At 56.9% G+C, this 19,119-nt stretch overlaps 1 protein-coding gene across 1 annotated transcript; it reads right to left on the reverse strand.

Moving 5' to 3' along the window:
- Positions 1 to 5,152: 5,152 nt before the first annotated feature.
- Positions 5,153 to 8,786, reverse strand: BARX1 (BARX homeobox 1). The gene is made up of 4 exons (XM_065947174.1): positions 8,384 to 8,786; positions 6,397 to 6,688; positions 6,230 to 6,314; positions 5,153 to 5,802 (listed from the first exon to the last, which is right to left on the reverse strand). The coding sequence occupies exons 1-4, from the start codon at positions 8,604 to 8,606 to the stop codon at positions 5,638 to 5,640; spliced, it is 765 nt and encodes a 254-aa protein (XP_065803246.1). The 5' UTR covers positions 8,607 to 8,786; the 3' UTR covers positions 5,153 to 5,637.
- Positions 8,787 to 19,119: the final 10,333 nt, after the last annotated feature.

Raw genomic sequence — 19,119 nt, forward strand, 5'->3', positions numbered from 1 at the left:
GGCACAGAAAGCTGCCCCTGGAGGGAACCAGAATGCCACCTCCTCCCCACCACCTTCCAGGCAGCAAGACCCACCTTCTCACCTTCTTACCCACCACCTTTGCCCACCTCTCCATATGTATTCCCATCACTCTGATCTTCCTCCTGGGTCTTTAAGGCCAAGCTTCACTCTGCCACAGGACCTTTGCACTTGCTATGCCCACTGCCTGGTAAGCATTTCTCATCATTCTTGTCTCGGTTGAAGAGTCAGCTCCTGAGATTGACTCTCTCTGACCACCCTGACTAAAGCTTCCATCCCACTCATTGTCTATCACCTGTTTTTATTTTCTACAAGGCATTTGTTACTTCCTGATATCGTCTTGTAGATTTAATTGTGACATATTTGCCTCCAACTTGAGCTCCTTGGGTCACAGGCTGTGTGCCTCATGCCTAGCACAGTGCTTGGCACACAGCAGGCATTTAATAGATACTTGGCAGACAAATGGATGAGACTCATTCCGGGCAGGCAGGGGCCATTGGGGACCCTAAGGTGTCTAGGACACACCAAGTTGAACCTCAAGGCAGTGGAGATCCACAGAACTGAAGTCAGATCCAAATTCTGCTGCTGACAGCTATGTGTTCCTGAGCGAGTTGCCTAACGTCTCTGAGCAGTATCTTCATCTGCAAAATGGGAGTAGGGCCCCTATTTTACTGGACTGAAACTGGATCAGTGAAGGCGCAATAGCCTGTGTCCCAGGACTGAGAACCGCATCACATTCTGCAACTGCTTGTTAAATGAATGAATTGCCCAAGAAAGAGCTTGATTAATATCAGAGAGTCCTTGATAGCACTGATGTCTCACACACCATTATTTCCTGAAACACTGAGAAAGAAAAATATTAAAACACTGCCAATGAAGACATAACCCAGTGGTTTTTTAGCGCCCAGAATTTTTATCTTGTACTTACTCAAGGATCTCTTTTGGGATTATTAAGACAAAAATTTATATCACAGATCACTACTGAGTTTACAAGAAAAGGAAACAACCAGGGAAATCAATGGATTGAGCATTCCTAAAACTTCTCCAAGGTCAGAGGCATCTTTGAATTGATCACCACCACCCCCACCCCCCAGCAACTTACAGTCCTGTCCCACTTGGTCTCTGCCTGGTGTGTGAGTGTCTCTGAGTTCCTGCTATGCTATTGCCCTGTGTCTTCCTGCGCCTTAAGGAAGATTCCTTCCTCCCTCCAGGCTTTGTGGCTTTCTGCATCAAGAGTTGGTGCCTGAGAGGTAAGGGGCCTCCACTGTCCAGCCAAGGACACCTCCTTAGGGACAGTCACATCTTTGCAGACACAGGGCCCACACGGCTTTCCACCCCAACTGTCCCACGAAGCCAGATTTCAGAAACGGGAAGACACTGTAAATAAGATGAGCATAATACAGTGTGAGAACTAACACAAAGGAAACATCTGAAGTCACAAAATGGAGAGGCCCCTGCAAAGTCAGGGAGGACCTGCCTTCTGCTGCACCATGGTGTGGAGTGGTCCAGGGACCAGGGCCAGTGAAAAACTTGGCCTTGAGCAAGGCTGACTCAGATGCCTGACACTGTTGCTGTTGTCACCTTTCTGCCCTGCCCACAAATGAGGAGTGAGTCCTGGCTTCCTTCCTTCCCCTTAAAGTGGGGCTGGGAAGGTGGTTTGGGAAACATTTCTTTTCAGCTCAGAAAGTCCGGGGCCAGGTTGAGCTGGAGGGAGCCCGCTGGACCTCTGTAGTCATTCTTAGCCTGACTGCAGCCCCTCTGGGCCAGAAGAGGCCTTGAGGGGCAGAGACTCAAGGGGTCAGCTGGTCCCCTCTGTGGACATGGGAACTCGACATGGGATCAGAGATGTAACTTCTGGGGCAGGGGTTCCCCTTGAGTGTAGAAAGGAAATCAGGCAGTGGCAACTAAAAACGGAGGAGAGGCCTGGTTCCTACTCCAATTCTGGGCCTCCGGAAATGTCACCCGGCGGTATTGCTCACTCCAGGTTGAGCCCGCACCACTCTGGATCCTGGTTCCCCCTTAGGTGCAGTAAGAGAGAACCTTCCGGCTCCAGGAGAGGCAAACCTCGCACCTGGCCTGGTTAATGTGGTCCTGAGATCCGTGTTCCAGGGAAACGGAGTAAACCCGAATAAACTCTATTTTTGACAAAGAGGCGACAGGAGCAAGAATGGGGAGCCCCGGCTCGGCTGCGCTGTCATATCCTAGTGGTGCCGGCTTCGCGGAAAACCCGCGGCTCGTCGGAAGCTTCGAAAGTTGCGGCGAACCCCAGGCCGACCGCGACAGGCCCATCTCTCCTCTAACTCTTCCTGCGATCCTGGCCTGAGTGGAGCGCTGCACTGAGCTAGGCTCCCGCTTCCGCCGACAAGGAGAATGACTGGCTGAGGATCGGGGTCATAACCCCCATCCCCGGCCAGGCCTTCAACCAAACTGCGCCCATAGTCTCCCTTCCTGTCTAGGCCCCTACCTACCCCCACCTCACAAAGCCCAGACGCGCAAACTCGCCTCCGAGCGCTGCCGCCGAGCTAATCCCGGGTGCCGCTCAGTCCTTGCGCCAAGCCGCGCGCCCTTCCAATCGGGCCGGACTCCTGGCCACCAAAGGCGTTCCACCTCCACCCCCAATCTGGGCCCTCGTTTGGGATCTCGAGACGCCCGAGCCCGCTCCTGCCCTGGCTGAGGGTCCGGGGCTCCGGAGGCACCGCCGCGCGACCTCTTTTGCGCTTTGGTGTGGTCTCCGGGTTTTGTTTTCCAAAACCTTGGGACGGAGATGAGATTTGTGCGGCGCTGGGGAGCGAGAAGATCGTTCCTTCCCCAAGGCTCGGGTCTGGGGGCGAGCGGTTGCTGCCAGGCAGGAAGAGGGTTTCCGCGCTGGGTGGCCCAGGTGGCCGGGGCGGGGTGGCTCTGAGGCTGGGCGACCGCATCGCCGTCAGAGATACGGTGCGGCCCTTTATCTAGAGTCCTAGTTCTGCGGGCGGCGGTCCTTGACCGTAAGTCAGGATGGGCTGCAGATCTGCCTCCGCTTCTTCGCTTTTTCCTGGAGGGAACCTGAGCTTCCATCGGGTCTCATAGGAATTGCCCAAGTCAGGAACGCCGAGGTGCCGGAACGCGGTCGGTTAGCAGCCCGGTCCTCTCCCGGGCCTCCAGGTCTCGATCTACTGCGGTCGCCCCGCTTCCTGTCCGCCAAGGAGCACAAAGGCGCAGGCAGTGACAGAAACCCCTCCCACCCCCGCCGGCACTGGAATTTGGACCCCTTCTGCAGGGGCCTGCCTCCCCCCCTGACCGGCTGGTGACCTCGTGACAGCAATGCCCGCGTCAGGTTCCCCATCTGTGCCTACAGGAGCTGTACTTACTGGAATATTGGGGCCCTTGTGCTCTGGAGCCGATTTCCCCGGATGCCCTCCCTCCCTCTTAGAGCCCTAGTCCTTTAAGGCTCTTTCCGCCAGTCCAATGAGGGGGCTGCCTTGGGGAAGCACCAAAGAACCACAAGGCAATCTGCCGGAGGTTGCATTCCGCAGATTTAATGAAACCTGAGGACCTAGAGGACCCAGAACGAGGTCCCAGAATGGACTGGAGGAGGGCAGGTCGGTATGCCTCCTCTCTTTCACTCATCTTCTGCAACTCTGCATTGCTGACAAAAACTGTGCTGAAATCTCTCCCAGGCCAAGGAGGGACAGAACTTCTTGAATTTTCACTCCCACTCCTGCCCCACTTTGAGGTGGAGAGGATTAAACTCAGTCGTGTACCTGATTTGGCTAGCCTGGGCCTGCTGTAGGAAGGTTTTGGCAGGACCACTACATTGAGCAGACCTGTAGGTAACCCTAAGGGATGGAAGGGATTAGGAGTTGCAGTCATACACTGATGGTCTATTTCTTCCCTCTTGCCTGCAGGTTTTCTCAGGCCCCTCAGGGGACAGTGGCAAGTGAGTAGTCTGGGAGCTGTTTTCGAGGTTAAGAGCCTAGAAAGGGAGCTGATTTCCCAAAGACTTGGCAGGGCTGGGGCTTGCAGAGAATTGCCTGCCAACCTCAGAAAACATCCTCTTTTTCGGTCCTCCCAGACTCAAACCAAGGCCAGTGATGCTTGGGTACCAGAAGTCCAAGTGCAAGTTTCAGGAAAGGGCAATCAAGCAGCCGATTTGAAAAGGAAGCTATCAGCCACTGCAGGTGAAAGCCATAACAGTTTTCACATTCTGAAATTCAAAGCCTGCATCTCAGTATAATGTTCCTGACTCTTTCCCCCTCTGTTTGCACCTGCCAAGGACCTGGTTTCAAATCTTGTTCCTGTTTGGAACTCTGCAGGGCCAAGTTTCCATCTGTCCCCTAGCTTTAACCAGTGGTGTGCTCATTTCCCTGTCTCCATAGCCTGGTGGTAGTCCTAGAAAGCACACAAACAGGAACCAACTGGGGAGCTCGAAGCCCAGCTTAGGTCAGGGAGGAGCAACTGGAAACCTTCCCCAGTGAAAGGGGCTGGTTGGGGGGGGGGGGGCAGCAAGCACGTGCCACCAGGCCATGCCCTTGAAAAGGGGCATCCTGCAAGACTGAGCAGTTTGGGGTCCTCTGCCCTCTGCCTCAGGTACCCCCACTCAATTCCCAGGTGACTTCGCCCCGTGTATACTGTAGAAAACGTGAAAACTCCGGGAACCGGGTGCAGTTGCAGGCAAGAGCTGCAGATGGTGGCCGGCCTCGAGGTGAGTCCTAGGTTTCCCGTCAGCCTTATGAAGGGCTGGCCAGAACAATCTCAAGGACCTCACAGTCCCTGAGACCGAACCTACAATCCGGGCAGCTATCAGCCCGGGGCAACTTGCCGAGGAAGAGCGCGGTGGCCTGGGGCTCCCGCTCCTGTTGGCGACCGCTGTGTAGCCTGATTGCTGCCATCCGCAGCGCCCTGGGCAGAGAAGGAAGGGAGCAAGTTCGGACTGGCCTCTCATGCCCAAAGTGGAGGCGATTCCTAGGATCCTGCAGCAACCGAGCCGCCAGCGTGCCGGCCTCGGCCGGGTGGAGCTGGTTAAGGCTCGCGTTCATGGAACCCCGGGGCAAGGATGTTTCAGAAGCCACTGCGTGTGTCCCTCTTACCTCGCCGTGTCCCCCTCCAACCTCGAGGATTCAGAAACTCCCTCATCAAGTCCCGCCGTGTCATAAAATATTTTATTGGAAAAAAAAATCACCGTCTTCGTAAGAGAGGGGTAGGGGCCCCAGCGACGTCGGTTTGTCTGGGCGCCATCTCCGGCCATGGTGGCCTGCGCCGGGCCGCGGGGTCCCCGACGCGTGGAAGCGCGTGTGTGCCTGGAGGCGTCTGGGCCCGGAGGCCGGCCAGAGGCGAGTGGGGGGTGCAGGAGAGGAGCGGGGCGTGAACGCGCGTGGAGCGCCTGGCGCCGCGGAGCTCCGAGCGGAGGCGACCTTCTGCCGCGTCTGATGTGAGTTTCCAGCCTGGGGCCCGCGAGCGCACTGGGACCTCGGTTTGGCTTCAGGGTCTGTCCTTGTTTGGCCCCTAACTGTCCGCATTCAAGGTAATAAAAAGTTTAGAAAGCAAACGGCGTGGACGCCGCAGGCCGACTCGCGGCTTTCGGCGGATTCTGGGAGCCGCCGACTGCGCTGGGGTTCCCTGGGCCCGCACCCTCTGCCGCGCTCAGTCCTCGTTGCTCCGGTCGCTGGCCTCGCCTGGCGCCTCCGCCGTCTTCTCCGCCTCCTTGGCGCGCTCCTGCTCCGTCAGCTGTTCGCTCGTGGGGATGGAGTTCTTCTTTGGCCTCCCCTTGGGCTTGGTGGGAGACTCCAGGCCGCCGCCCTGTAGCACCTGCGAGGGATACCAGGGGCACTGGGTGAACTGGGACATGGCAGGGGATCCCGGCGCCCTGGAGAGGCAGACAGGACCTGGAGAGCCCAGCGAGGCCACTGGAGGCCGCGCCTAGACCCGGGGAAATGGTGGCCATTTGTCCGAGCGCTGCTGGGGCGAAGCGACCAGAGCTTTTCGGGCGGAGGGGTTCAAGTCTTCCAGGAACACTGAGAGCTCAGAGAGCACGAAAGGAACTGGACCAGGGCACTGGAAGGAAGCTGGGCTAGGGCACCCAGAGGGACAGCGAGCAGGGAGGGTCCCTCTGGGCACCAGGACGGAGGGAATCTCGAGGATTGGGCGCAAGTCTCCGCGGTAGGAGAGGAGAGTAACTCTCGGAGGCTGCAGGGGCGTGGTGGCAAATAGCACAGAAAACCGTGAAAACACTTACTATTTTCTTCCACTTCATCCTTCGATTCTGGTACCACGTCTTAACCTGCAACTGGCTCAGACCCAGGGACTCGGCGAGATCTATTCTGGAAAGAGCGGGGTGCACCCTCAGCAGGGCATGCAGCCTCCCTCCCACTACCCTCTGGGCCCAGCCTGGCCCCGCGCTACCTGTCCGGCGTGGAGAGGTACTTCTGCTTCTCAAAACGTTTCTCTAGGCCCATCAGCTGCAGCTCGGTGAACACGGTGCGGCTCCGACGCCCTTTCTTGGCCTTTGCGCCCGGCTCCCCAGCGCCCGGCGCCTCCAGCTTCCCGCGGAGCTGCAGCTCCAGCGGCAGGTGCGGAGCGCCCGCCGCGCCGGGGAGTCCAGGCCCCGCGGCCAGCAGCGCCGAGCCCAGTCCGGAGCAGCCGAGCGGCGCCAGCGGGAACTTAAACACCGCCGCCTGCTCGGCCTTCAGCACGGCTGCGGGGGAGAGAGTGGGGAGCCGGGTGAGCTCGAGCCGTGCTCCTCCTCTTGGAGATCCTCGCACCGTGCGCCCCTGCCGACAGCTCGCCCTCAGCCAGTGCCCCCGGCACAAAACTTTCGTGCTGGCCGGGAAGTGAGAAATTTGTGCTAGGCCGACCCTCCTCGACGCCGGGGTTCCCAGAGTCTGGGAGGGGGACCTCCCCCACCCGGGCTCTGCCTGGCGTTCCCCAGGCCCCACTGCCCTGACATTTCAGGATTCCCAATGAACAAGGTCGAAGCTCCCAAACCAATGGAGTATGTGTGTGACAGAAAAGGGAAACCAAGAAAAAACGGCACAGTTAGGAAGAGCACTTGCCCCCACCAAAATCGGCTTTGCTGCATTGGGGGGGAGGGGGTAGAATTTCAATGGAGTAAGCAGTCTGCCGGTCTATGCAGGGCAAAACAGCCACCCCAAGGGACAGTCAGTGAGGGTGAAGTTGGGAGCTTCCCGGAAATTCCAAAGCACCCCCAAGAAATGGGAAATTTGTTCTTCCTGTTTTCTCTCTTTAGACTCGAAGACATTTCAATTTTCATTAGTCCTAAATGATTTTTTTATTTTTTGCCCGCTTCAAACGAATTATTAACAGCGCAGCGGGAAGCAAAAGACAGCAGAAATTGAACTCAAAACGAACCAACTGGTCCCGCTGCCCCTCAGGCAGGCGGATCACCGGTTTGAGGATCACTGGGTATAGAGGATGTCAGTTCCCTGGGCTGAGGTCCTGCTAGAAGGCAGGAGGGCTCCCTGCCCCGGAGAGCATCTCACTACCAGCGGTGTTAGGCCCGCTGGAGTCAGGAAGGGCCCAGCAAGATGAGCGGGTGAAGGGAGGAGGCAGCGGGAGGGGAGAAGGGATCCTTGGTGGACTGCGAGAGGAAGGGCAGACCCACCCCACTGAGAGGAAGGTTGGAGAGAGATAGGGAAAGGTCAGAAGAGGGGATGCAGTGGAGAGGGCAGGCAGGTCAAGGCAGGGCCCGGACAAGGAAAGAACAGAACTGAAAGGAGCAGAAAAAGTCTGAGTTGCTGGTTCAGGCTCGGCCAAGGTGCCGCCGATCCGGAGCGTAAGGGCCAGTCCGGCAGCTGCTCACAGACAAGCCTCTTGTCCTCAGGCAAGGCCCAAGGGGGTCTACGCTACAGCACAGGCGGGTTCCCCGCCAGCCTGCGACCCTGGGCTCCGGGAGGCTCTGGGCTGGCTCCGGCCAGCGACAGCCCCCAGCACAGCACTCAGACACACGGGCCTCTTCCGTCAAGGTCCAGCTTTCCCGGCTTGGGCAGCAACGGCCACTCCCAAGTCCTGTGGCGAAGGCCCAGGCGCCCGCGGCCTGAGGTCGCTTTGACCCGAAGTCTGACATTCGCAGTCTGGTCCAGCGCCCGCGATGGGGATGCGGGCTCGGGTCCCCGGGCTGGACTCCTTGGGGCTGGAAACCACAGGGTCGCAGTGAAAAAGAGAGCGAATGCTCTCCCGGCTGGCCTGGCCCACGGGCACGAGGCCTGGTTTCTGCGCGGCCCGGCGCCTGCCCCTTTTGCTTCCCTGCCTGGAACGCGCCGAAGCAACGGCCCGGGGCCTGCGTGCCCGGAGCTGCGTCCCGCAGAGGCCGCGGCTCGCTTCCTCCCGCCGAGCCCGGCCAGCGCCCCGCGGCCCCCGGACCCGCACGTACCCAGGTGGCTGTGGAAGGGCCGCGCCGCCAGTAGCGCCTGCACGCCGAACTTGAGCAGCTCGCCTGCGGCGGCGGCGGCGGCGGCGGGAGCGGCGCCCTTGGGCCCCGGAGGCTCAGTGAGGATTTCCTCGATCATGAAGCTGCGGTAGCGGTGCGGCCGGTGGTCGGCGCAGCCCTCGGGCGGCCCGAAGCGCGCTGCGCCCGGCTCCCCCGGCCGCTGCATCGCGGCTCCCGGAGCTCGGCGGCGTCAGCGGCTGGGGCGCGGGGCCCGCGCGGGGTCTAGGCCGGCCCGCAGCTCCCGGCGGCGCGCGGGCGCCGGCTCATGCCCCCTCCCCCGCCGGCCAGCCGGGCGGAGGCACAGGGCGCGGGCGGGGCGCGCGGGGCTCGGCTGGTCGGACCCGAGACTGCGCCCCCGCCCCGCTCTGCCGCGCCTCTAGCCCGGTCGGCCCCGCGTCACCGCCCCGCCCCGCCCCGCCCGGCCGCCGCGCCCCGCCCCGCGACACCGCCCCTCACCCCCCAGGCCGAGCCCGAGGGAGGGCCAGAGACGGGAGGGTGGCAGGAGGGAGGGGGCCGCGAGAGGGGCAGACCGACCCAGACGGAGGGAGACCCAGCGGAGCGCACGCCCAGGAAGGATCGAGCCGGAGAGCTCGGGACACAAGAACCCCAGGGATGGGAGATCGAGAGAGAGAGAGAGAGAGGTGAGAGAGGGTCTAGAGCGAGACACCGAGGGCCACACAAGATGCGAGACGGTGACGTGAGGATGCCAGGGACGCCGAGACGTGCGCAGAGAGCGACCGGCAGAGGCGCGGGAGTCAGCGGGCCGTGACGTGCCAGAGAGCACAGAGGCAAGCAGGACCCAAAGAGGGGGCAGTAAAGAAAGACGGGACAGCTAGCAAGGCGGGCGGCCTGGGCAGGGGTTAGGGAGCCCCGGAGAGATGGGCGGGGGTGGTGGAATAGAAAGCTCGGCTGGGAAGTGGGTGGCGGTGCTCAGCTTCCATGCCAGGACGCAGGGCCGCCCGCGGGGCTGGAGTGCAGCAGTGGGCCGACTGCAACTCGCAGGGCAGTGATCTTACCTGTGCCTCAGTTTACCAGGAGCCGCCTCATTTCTCCGGAACCGCCCTGAGAGTCAGATTTCTCCAGCCAGAATTTGCTTATATTGTCAAGTGATATGTGGACCCCTCCACACAATCCTAGACGCTGTGAAATGGGTTAGGTTCCCCTAGTTAGAGCAAGAGGTGGATGCCAGGAAAAGGAAAGGCTGCAGATTTGCCTTTTCGCAGTTTTGGAGCAACAGAGAAAACGGGTATTGGGTGGAGCTGGATGAGAAGCCACAGAGGGACCTGGGAGTCTGGAGATGAACTCTGGCTCCTGCCTCCTCTCTGAGCCTTAAGGGCCCCAATATGATTGAGGAAGGCCAGAGTTTTTGTGGGTCTCTCTATCATTAGGGGAATATTAGTCCAAGTTAGGGAGTCAATCCCAAAGCTCAACTCTCCACTTAGTCTCTCTTTGGCATTGTCACTCACTGCCCCATTCTGGACCTGTCTCCTGACCTGTCCAGAGAAGATGCTGACATTTGATTTCAGGGAGGCTGTGAGGACTTAGTGGGGGGTCCTGTTCCCATGGGTCCACAGGGTCAATTAGGGAGGAGTACACAGTTTGTCCAGACAAGGAGGATGGTGTGTCAGCGGAGATGGGTGGGTGTCCCCAGGGGACTGGGGAGGGTGCCTACCCCTTCTCCTCCTGTCCCTTGGGAGTCCCTCAGTTGGGGTCCTGGGCCTCTTCTCTTTCCCCTGTGAGCTCTGCCTGGGACCTCCGTGGTCACCTCTGGGAAACAGGACCTACCTACTACACCCATGGCCCTGCCTCATCTCAAGATGGTGGAGCTTCTCAAGCTCTTGTTGCTGGTGGCGAAGCCCTGGCACCTGCGGATAAGGAGATGCCCAAGTCTTACCAGAGGCTCTAAGAGCCCAGCTGCCCCTCCCCCTAGTTGTTGAGTGACTTCACCCAGGGCTGCACCTTTCCGAACCTCCCAGTCCTCCTCAAGACTGAAGAGACCTCCAGCTGCTCCATATGTGGGTGATCTTATGAGTCACAGGGCTGCTCAGAAGGGGATGGTGTGGGACCCACTAACAGTGAGGATATCCCACACGAGGCAGGCCTCTCTCCCATTGAGAGGTAGGGAGACAGGGAGTGGGTCGGTGACACCTCAGTTGGCCCAGCAGCCACCAGGCAAACAGAAAAAAGCCAGTGTCTCCCAGAGTTCTAGGCAGTCCAGCTGGAAGCCCCTTCCGGCTCACAGGCAAAGAGAACTTCTCCCTAGATAGGTGCTTGGGTATTACCCAGTCCAACCACCTACTTTCCCAGCAAGAGGAAAGTACTGGCCCAGGGGCCACAGTGAGCAGGGTTTTTCTATTTGCTCCTGGTGCATATGGCATGGGGCCCATTTTCCTCTCCCCTCCTTCCACCTAGCAGGGCCCATCAGCCACCTCCTCTCTTTCCATACCTTCCCAAGGGCACAGCCTATGGGTAGCCTACTGTGAGGGTTAAACCCAGCCACCCCCGCTCCATCCCTTTAGCTTCTATTTGTGCCCTTAACTGAAGCCACCTGGTTTTGAACCATCTCTGCTCTAGGCAGTTGCCTCCCTGAGGGTCTTAGGTCCTCCAGACCGACCGGTGGAACTCAGGACCCAGATCTGAGGACTTGGGAATCACATTGATCAACTCTCACCAAATTCATTTTGCCTCCAGTCCTGGGTCAGCTTTAGGGGTAGGAGGTTATTTTCAGGATTGAGGCTTCACCTCTAGATTTTCGGGAGTCAGAAGACGAGTGCAGTCCAGTCCCCACCCTATTTCGCAGATGCTGAAGGGGAGCACTTCCCCTCAGCTACTTGGGCTTAGCTTCTGGACGTCTGAGTCATGGCAGGCGCCAGGAATAAGGCCCATGGCTCTTTGGGGGAACATTGGAGACCCTAGCTGGTCCAAAGGGCTTCCTGTCACCCCTCAAGGCCCTTCCCTGGGTGGGTAGGACTCTGATCTCCCATCTCTGGGCATGCCTGTGCTCGGCTGTGATCCCAAAGAAGATCTACAGATAAACCCCCTTTCATGCGAAAAAATACTCACAAAAAGCAGCAGGGCCTCTTTTGCTTGGGAATTGCAGCATTATTGGCGGGCAAATGATTCCCAGAGAGTGGGGTCCTTCCTCCTTCCTTCCCAGAGAGAAGGGTCCCTCCTCCCGGTGGGTAACAGAGGCCCAGAGAAGGGAAAACCCCCTTGGGCGAAGGGGCCTCAGGGCCTATCGCGCGATCCCAGCCTTGTAGCCCCCACCTCGGGGGTGCAACCGCCGGGCCCAGCTCCTGCAGCCCGGGCCTCCCGCCGCCGCCGCCGCCTCGAAAATCCCGGAAACCGTCCGCTCTCGGCGGGCGCAGTGGAAAAGGTGACCTCAGCGCCCGCGGCCAGCCGCCCTCACCGCGGGCCGGGCGATGAGGGGCTCCGGGCAGCAGGGGGGTCTCGGCGCCGCCCGGACGCCGGGTGGGGCCCCCTCCCCGCCGCTGCTCTGCTCCTCAGACCCCACAGCCGCGCGCTGAAAGGGCAACAGCGCGAGAGAGGATTACCTCCCTCTCTAACCGAACCCCGTCAGCCCAGGCACGCGGGTTCCAGACCTTCCCCTCCTCCACCTAGGGGCTCCTCCTCCCCCGGCGCCTCCCGGGTGGGTTTCTGGAGCCGATGGGGCGAAGGGGTCCCGAACCATTGTACAGATGGGGAAGCTGAGTCCGGCTGTGCGCAGGCCGGGGCAAGGTCTGTGACCTGGTCTGGGTGCTTCTGCATTATCCGGAGTGTTCTGGGCCCAGATCCCCCTCCAGCACCCACCGAACCCCGGCCCTTTTTCGTTGTCTCCTTTCCCAGTTGTCGAGGGTTTGTGTCCTGCTCCGCAGAACGGAGTCGGGGATGGGAGCCACCCAGAGCGGTTTCTTCTGGACCTATCTGCTCACCCCTGGGCGCAACCACCCGTAGGCAGCTCCTGGGGGGCGCCACACCTCCCCCCCACACCCAAGTGACCCAGGAACGGAGCCGCGAGGGACTTCCCGGCCTCTGTCACCCTTGGCAACCCGGCGTCCCTCGCCCTTGTGCCGGGTCTCCTCAAGGACGCCCGCGGTCGCATCGGCGCCCAGAACGAAAGTCATCCTCTACGCGCTTCTTCTGAAAGCGGTCCGTTGTGGTTGTCCCCGGCCCAGGGCAGGCTAACGCTGGTGGCTGAGGCTCTCCGGTGGCCGCACCGGCTCTGTCTCCGTGGACCATGCCAGGAGGAGCATACTGGCACCGCCGGGAGCGCATCGTTCGTCCTGAGGCCCCGTGCCCCATTCTTGCTCATAATGTCTGGATTCAAGACTGGCGACATCTGCCTTGCCTTCAGAACAGAAAATCTCGATGTTACAAAATTACTCCGTCTCCACGCTCCTAGGTCACACCGCCTGATGACCGCATGATCGCTTTCTCTTTTTGAGAAGCGGATCTCTAATGATGCCTTCCTTTATGAACATTTCAAGTCATGTGTGGACTTTTCGTTTTGAATAGTTTCAAACACCTGTGAGCTCAGGGCTCAAAGAGCGTTGTGGGGACAGCGCTTTGAGACACATCCCTCTCTCTCCGCTTCAAATTCTCCCTCTTCAAGTAATTTACAAATTTGTTCCTCTGGAAATAGTTACTTTATTTTTGCTTTGTAACTATTTTTTTTAACGTGTGATTTTCTTTAGAAATGTGTTTTAAAGGCTAGATCCATAGGTAGGCAGTAATTGCCTTGACCCAGCCAGGATCCCATTCTTGATGCCCCCAGAAACCCAAAGCGTTCCTGCTGGACACGGTACAGACCCCAAAGCCGTTCTGAACTCGCCCCTAGGCATTTTAGCCTAGCTGGGGAGGTTTGAGCAACTACCTTGGTTCCGAGTGAATCCTGAACAGTATCTGCACTGGAGGCCACACGCAGGGCCGGGAAGTAGTGGCCGCGAGTGCCTCCATTCTCTGGGGCCCCAAGACGCGCGCAGCACCTCCTGCGCGCAGATATCCACGCCGTGTGTAGGCAGCCCGGGGTCTCCCGCCGGCTTCTCCTGCAGATTTGCGCAGGTCCTTCGAGAATGTGCTCTGAAACAAGGGCGCTGTGCTCCAGGGACACGGTGCCAAGGAGCAGGAGGCTGGGTCCGACGCCTGCCCGGGCGCCAGTCAGGGACCCCAGTCCAGGCTCCCAGCCGTTCTGGCCTTTGAGAGAACGAGGTGCTCGCTCGCCTGGGCCACTGTCCTCCTGAAGCCGCGGGACTGGCCTCGGCGACAGGACAGAAAAGGAGAGGTCCCACGACAGAGGCCGGTCCCTCCAAACTGACACGCAGGCAAGGTTCATGAAAATGGCTCAAGCTTTGTTTTTCTTCCTTTTTTTCTCCCTTCCTTCTTTGCTGTTCGTTCTCTCTTCCCTCCCTTCATCTGTTTGCCCTTTTTCTTCTTTAGCCTGCTTCCTCTGCACGCTTCTCCTTCCTCTTTTCTTGTGCTCTTGCTCCTTCCCTTCGTCTCCTTCCCGGCTTCTCTGCTCTCTCCCTTTCCCTGATTCCTTTGGTCAGAAGGAGTCCACATCCCAGTCTGTCTCCCTGGTAATAAAGGGAGGGGCCTCGTACTCACCAGGGGACCTCCAGGTACCCCACTGCAGAGCCCTGGGAGGCTTAGGTGGGCTGTGGACCTGGGGTAGGGTCTCCTCCCAGCTAGCTGGGCATCCGAGGTGGCAAAGCTGAATGAGGCCAAAGACTGAATTTGTGACCCGGCCAGGTGAGGTGGGTACATCTCCTCCAGGGTGTCTTCCAACAGATGGGAGGCCAGAACATATTGCCCCTTTCAAGAGGAAATTCACACCTGCATCTGTCCTCCCTAACATAGAAATCCCTTCTCCTCTGCAGTATTGGGAGGGGAGGGGGCAGGCAGTAAAGAGGAAAGAGAGAAGCCACAATCACCTTGTTCCTTAGACACCAGGCCAGACCCAGCCTCTGGTTCCTGGGCTCCAGTATAGTCCTTCTCCTCCTGGTCTGAGTGAGATAAAGGGTCTAGGAGCTTGGTGCCCAGTCCACATACACCTGTGCTTCTGGCACTCTTTTGTACATGCTCCTCAGTGCCAAGCATGGGCACAGAGGCCCTGCTTGCAAATGTCCAAATGTCCAAGCAGGGCACATAGGGAACTCATGATGCAAGCTCCTACCCTGTTTCCCCAGATAAAAAAATAAGAAGGGATGAGCTAGATGAATACTTCTTTCTTACCAATTTTAACAGTCTAGATCAAGGGTTGAAAAACTTTCTGTAAAAGGCCAGATAAGTAAATATTTTAAGCTTTGTGGGCTGTATGGGTCTGGTGTAGCGCCTCCATTCTGCCTTTGAGCATGCATGCCGCCATACGGAACATACAAAGGAGTGAATGTGGCTCTGTGCCAGTCTCTCAACATATGCACATCAAAACTTGAATTTCATCTAATTTTTGTAAAATATTATGTCACAAATATTTGTCCTATCTCTGTTTGGTTCAACTATTTAAAAATGTGAAAAACATTCTCAGTTCACAGGCCATGCAAAAACAGGCAATGGGCAATAGTTGCCAATTCCTAGTTTGTGAAGTCTAGATGCAAATTCTTCTGATTGCCCAAATATGTGCACCTCTGTATCTGAAGGGTTACCTTATTTAAAAAACATTTTTAATTTTTTTTTTCTGTGAAAGGACTCATTATTTTTGCAGTATTGTAGCCTTAGAAACACAAATCATTAAGTTCATTTCCTATTCCCATGTCTGAATTCTCAACAATTTAAAGTCTTCCTGATACTAATACACCTGGGCACTGGGTTGGATGCTTTTCAACCATCATCTCATTTAATCCCACAATAATCTTCAGGGTATGAATTATTCACCCTTTCTTTCCAGCTTCTTGCATACTCCTTGTGACAGTACACTCACTCCCTTCAGTGGCAGCCCTAACAGACTCTAAAGGCTGATTCCTCTGGAGAACCCCAGCTGCTGAGAGCTCAGGGACCTGGCTGGCAGCCCTGGAAGGTCAAAGACCAGCAAGGGTGTGAGTCCTCTCTCCAGGACCATCCTTTCCCATCTCCTCTCAATTCCTAGTAAATCCCCTCCAGCTGTTGAAACATGGATTGGACAGGGGGCCGCAGCCTTGACTTTCTGGGAGTTTCCCAAGCCCTGAGCTTTTGCAGGCCTTTGCAGCTGCCAAGTGACAAATCCTGCAAGGAATAGGCAAAAGGAAAGAATATGACAGAAGAAAAGCTATTATAAATGTGTTACTTGCTAAAAGTGTTTCCAGGAAATCTTGCACAAGCGGAGGCCTCACTCTCTTCTTCTGCATCTTCAATGGCTTTTGCGCCCTCTGCTGGTCAGATTGAATCCTAACCAGGCTCACTCGGATCCATCTTTATTTTTCAAAAGGAAAAGCAACCCAGAACTTTATCTCCCTCTTGTGTACCAGACGCTTGCTGGGTGCTGAGTAGGAGTGAGGAGATACCCTCAGGGAGTGCAGTTTATGGAGAGAGATGGACAAATGTGCTAACAAGTGACAACAAGGTGCGCGGGAGGGGGATGGCTTCCTAGAGCAGGTGACAAGATCTAAACCCCTTGAGGGGTGCGGAGCTTCCAGACGCAGACGCAGTAAGCTCTTGCTTCTGGAGGGTGTTAGTGTTCCAATTGGTGGCTGGCAGCATGTGCAGGATGTTTTTAAATGTCTGGATACTTTAGTGCCAGCCACAACTGGCCTTCAGAGATGTAACAGCCCTCTGTGCGCCATGCTTGGGATGTCTCTGCATTCAGTCATGGGTTCCACTGCATACTCCCCGACATGAAGTAGCCCTCAGAACCATCTGAAGAGCATGTCTTCTGTGGGGGCTTTGTCACCCTCCCCCTTACATTATCTCCTTTCATCTCACTCTGGGAAGAGGGCATTTTTACCCTTGATGTACAGGTCAGTCAGTAGAGGTAGCAGAGCAACTTCATTTGCCCAAGTGGCGAGCTGGTATTTGAACCAGCACTCTGTCCATAGCACCGCAGTGACCTCTTTGGGTGAGGGGTGGGGGGTCCTCCACCTCCTGACTTAACCTCTGTTTTCTCTCCAAGCCCTGATTTCTACTGAGGTTTATACCAGTAGCTCCATCTGCCAAAGGTTCCTTCCAGGCAGGTGTCCACAGACATGCTGCGCTCACGGGCCCGAATCTGGACCCATCGTCTCTCGCCTCCCCCTAGGCTGCTGCTGCTGTTCCCCATGCCCAGGCTGGGTGGGGGGCATCCGCTGGAGCAGTCATCACTGTACACATGCTTTACCGCCCACCAGCCAGGAGGGCCCGAGAGGCAGGCCCCACTCTTACCAGACCACTCACAGCAGGCAGGGCATCCCCATTCAGCCGGCAGGGTAGCCAGTGTACTGGGCCCCTTCCATGGCCCAACCCAGGCCCACCCCAGCTGTCTAGGAGGGCATATGGGTAGAGAGGACAGAAGGTAACCAAAGGTGGTGGCTTTGGGAAGGACAGGCTGCTTTGGGAACCTGAGGAGACAATAGAGAAGGCTGCGGAGGGGACAGCTGAGTAGGTATCTGGGTGTAGCAAGACTGGAAAGCCCACCCATGTGCTGAGCTCAGAGCGGGGGTTTGAGCCTTTCTATAATGTCTGGGAAGTCACCCAATTTGAGGCTGAAGGGCTTGTTCCAGAAACAAGCTTGTTCCCAAATGGTTTTGCATTTGATGTTGCCCACAGCAGTTGTTCTCAGTCAAGGAGTTACAATTGTAGATGCTCCTAGTGCCCAAAGACAGCCTAGAGACCCTGAGGCAGGTCTGACGACCTCTGCTGTGGCCCCATTTACAGGCTACATAACCACTAGGAGTGTCATCGACCGAGCTGGAAATGGCACCTCTTGGTTGTTCAATGCACAACCCCTGTCCCCCCCAGCTATGTCCAGCAGTCTTGCCAATTATTTATTTCCTTCTGTTTTCGTAGAACCATATGGGGTTGAAGAGATTGTTGTCATTAGATTTTATGGCATTATATATGCCCCTTTTCCAAATGATAAGCCACAATTTGAGATCACAAAGGAAAACATATCCTATCTTCATACTCATGTTAAAAATCTAGCTTAATTTAAAAATCTACTGCCTAGCCATGTTATATTTCTGTTACAGATTAGAGCAAAGTTTCTCTTGAAGTTTTGAGTCAGGGACATAGACAGACCAAATTCTAAGACTGCCCCTTGGTGTGTGTACACACCCTATGTAAGCCTTCCCCTTGAATGTGTGATAGACTGTCACTGCCCTGATTGTGTTACCTTATATGGAAAAAGGGGCTTCCCTGGTGGCTCAGATGGTAAAGAATCTGCCTGCAATGCAGGAGACCTGGGTTCAATCCCTGGGTTGGGAAGATGCCCTGGAGAAAGGAATGGCTACCCACTCCAGTATTCTTGCCTTGAGAATTCCCATAGACAGAGGATCCTGGAAGGTTACAGTCCCTGGGTCGTAAAGAGTTGGACACAACTGAACAACTAATGCCATATGGCAAAAGGGATTTTGCTAACATGATTAAGGTCCCTAACTGGTTGGTGTTGAAATGATCAAAAGGAAGATTATTCTGCCACATTGTGAGGGGGCATACAGGGGACGTGGGACCAGGGCCCCACAGTGGCCTCAAGGAACTAAGAGCAAGGGAATAGATTCTGCTCACAGCCTGAGTGAGAAGAGCTTCACAGTGGATTCATCCCCAGCTGGGCCTCCAGATGAGACCACATCCCTGATTGCTACTCTGTGAGGCCCCGGGCAGAAGACCCAGCTAAGCCCTGCCTGGAGTCCCGACCCACAGACACCCTGAGATGACATGTGTACATTACATTAAGCAACTGCATTTGCAATCATTTGTTATTCAGGAATAGAAACCAATTCAGTAAGTTACTTGTACATGGGCCAATCCTGACTTCTGCCTCGAGAGGGACTATCATGTGCCCTTAGTCCCCGCATGAATCCTGACTCCCAAGGAAGCCCCTCTGGCAGGCAGCTGGCCACTGTGTGGGCAGGATCTACACGGTGCTTCCTCACCTAGGGTGGAGAACAAGAGAGGTGATTCCGATCACCAGTGTCCTGGTATCCTGCAACCGCCCACTCACTATGATTAAGACTGAATCCAAGGACGACTCCACCCAGAGAGGGAAAGCTGCTCTAAGCCTCTCTGAGGCTGCAGAGCTGGCCCGTGTTGCATACACATCCAGGGCAAACCAGGAGTGAGGTGGGGGAAGATGTGCATCCAGTTCCTCTTTCTCTCATTCTCTGGGCTCTGGGAGGCAGGATGCAGTAGCACATGGAGTTTGACTCCATTCTCAGGCATTTGGCCTGGTGCAACCAGGGCCCGTCTGCTCAGTCCCCGCCTCCCTATTTGAAGTTTGTTCTGTGGCTATGTCACAGTCCCCCCCCACCCAGCCCCACTCTCAGCAAATGTATTGCCCACAGGCCGCCTCCACTCCCTCCTGGTGACAGACTTCAGTCACCAGGTCCTACCCTCTGCCTGCTGCACCTGGACTAGAGCTCCTGGTAGGAGCCAGTTGTGGCCCATTAGACCAGACCTTCCTCCTGGCCGGGCCCTAGTCACTGTGGTTTTGATAGACCGCTGAATCCTGCTCCAGTTCTCTGTGTCCTCTTCTCATGACCCTCAGTTCAGGTCAGTTCAGTCGCTCAGTCGTGTCC

Source organism: Muntiacus reevesi, chromosome 10, assembly GCF_963930625.1.
Source record: "Muntiacus reevesi chromosome 10, mMunRee1.1, whole genome shotgun sequence".
Taxonomy (NCBI): Eukaryota; Metazoa; Chordata; class Mammalia; order Artiodactyla; family Cervidae; genus Muntiacus; species Muntiacus reevesi.

Excerpts from the sequence above, each read along its gene's own strand:
- BARX1 (XM_065947174.1), bottom strand. The coding sequence starts at position 8,606 with ATGCAGCGGCCGGGGGAGCCGGGCGCAGCGCGCTTCGGGCCGCCCGAG. Across the intron at positions 6,689-8,383 it reads GCCCTTCCACAGCCACCTGG|CCGTGCTGAAGGCCGAGCAG; the intron begins GTACGTGCGGGT and ends TCTCCCCCGCAG. Across the intron at positions 6,315-6,396 it reads TACCTCTCCACGCCGGACAG|AATAGATCTCGCCGAGTCCC; the intron begins GTAGCGCGGGGC and ends CGCTCTTTCCAG.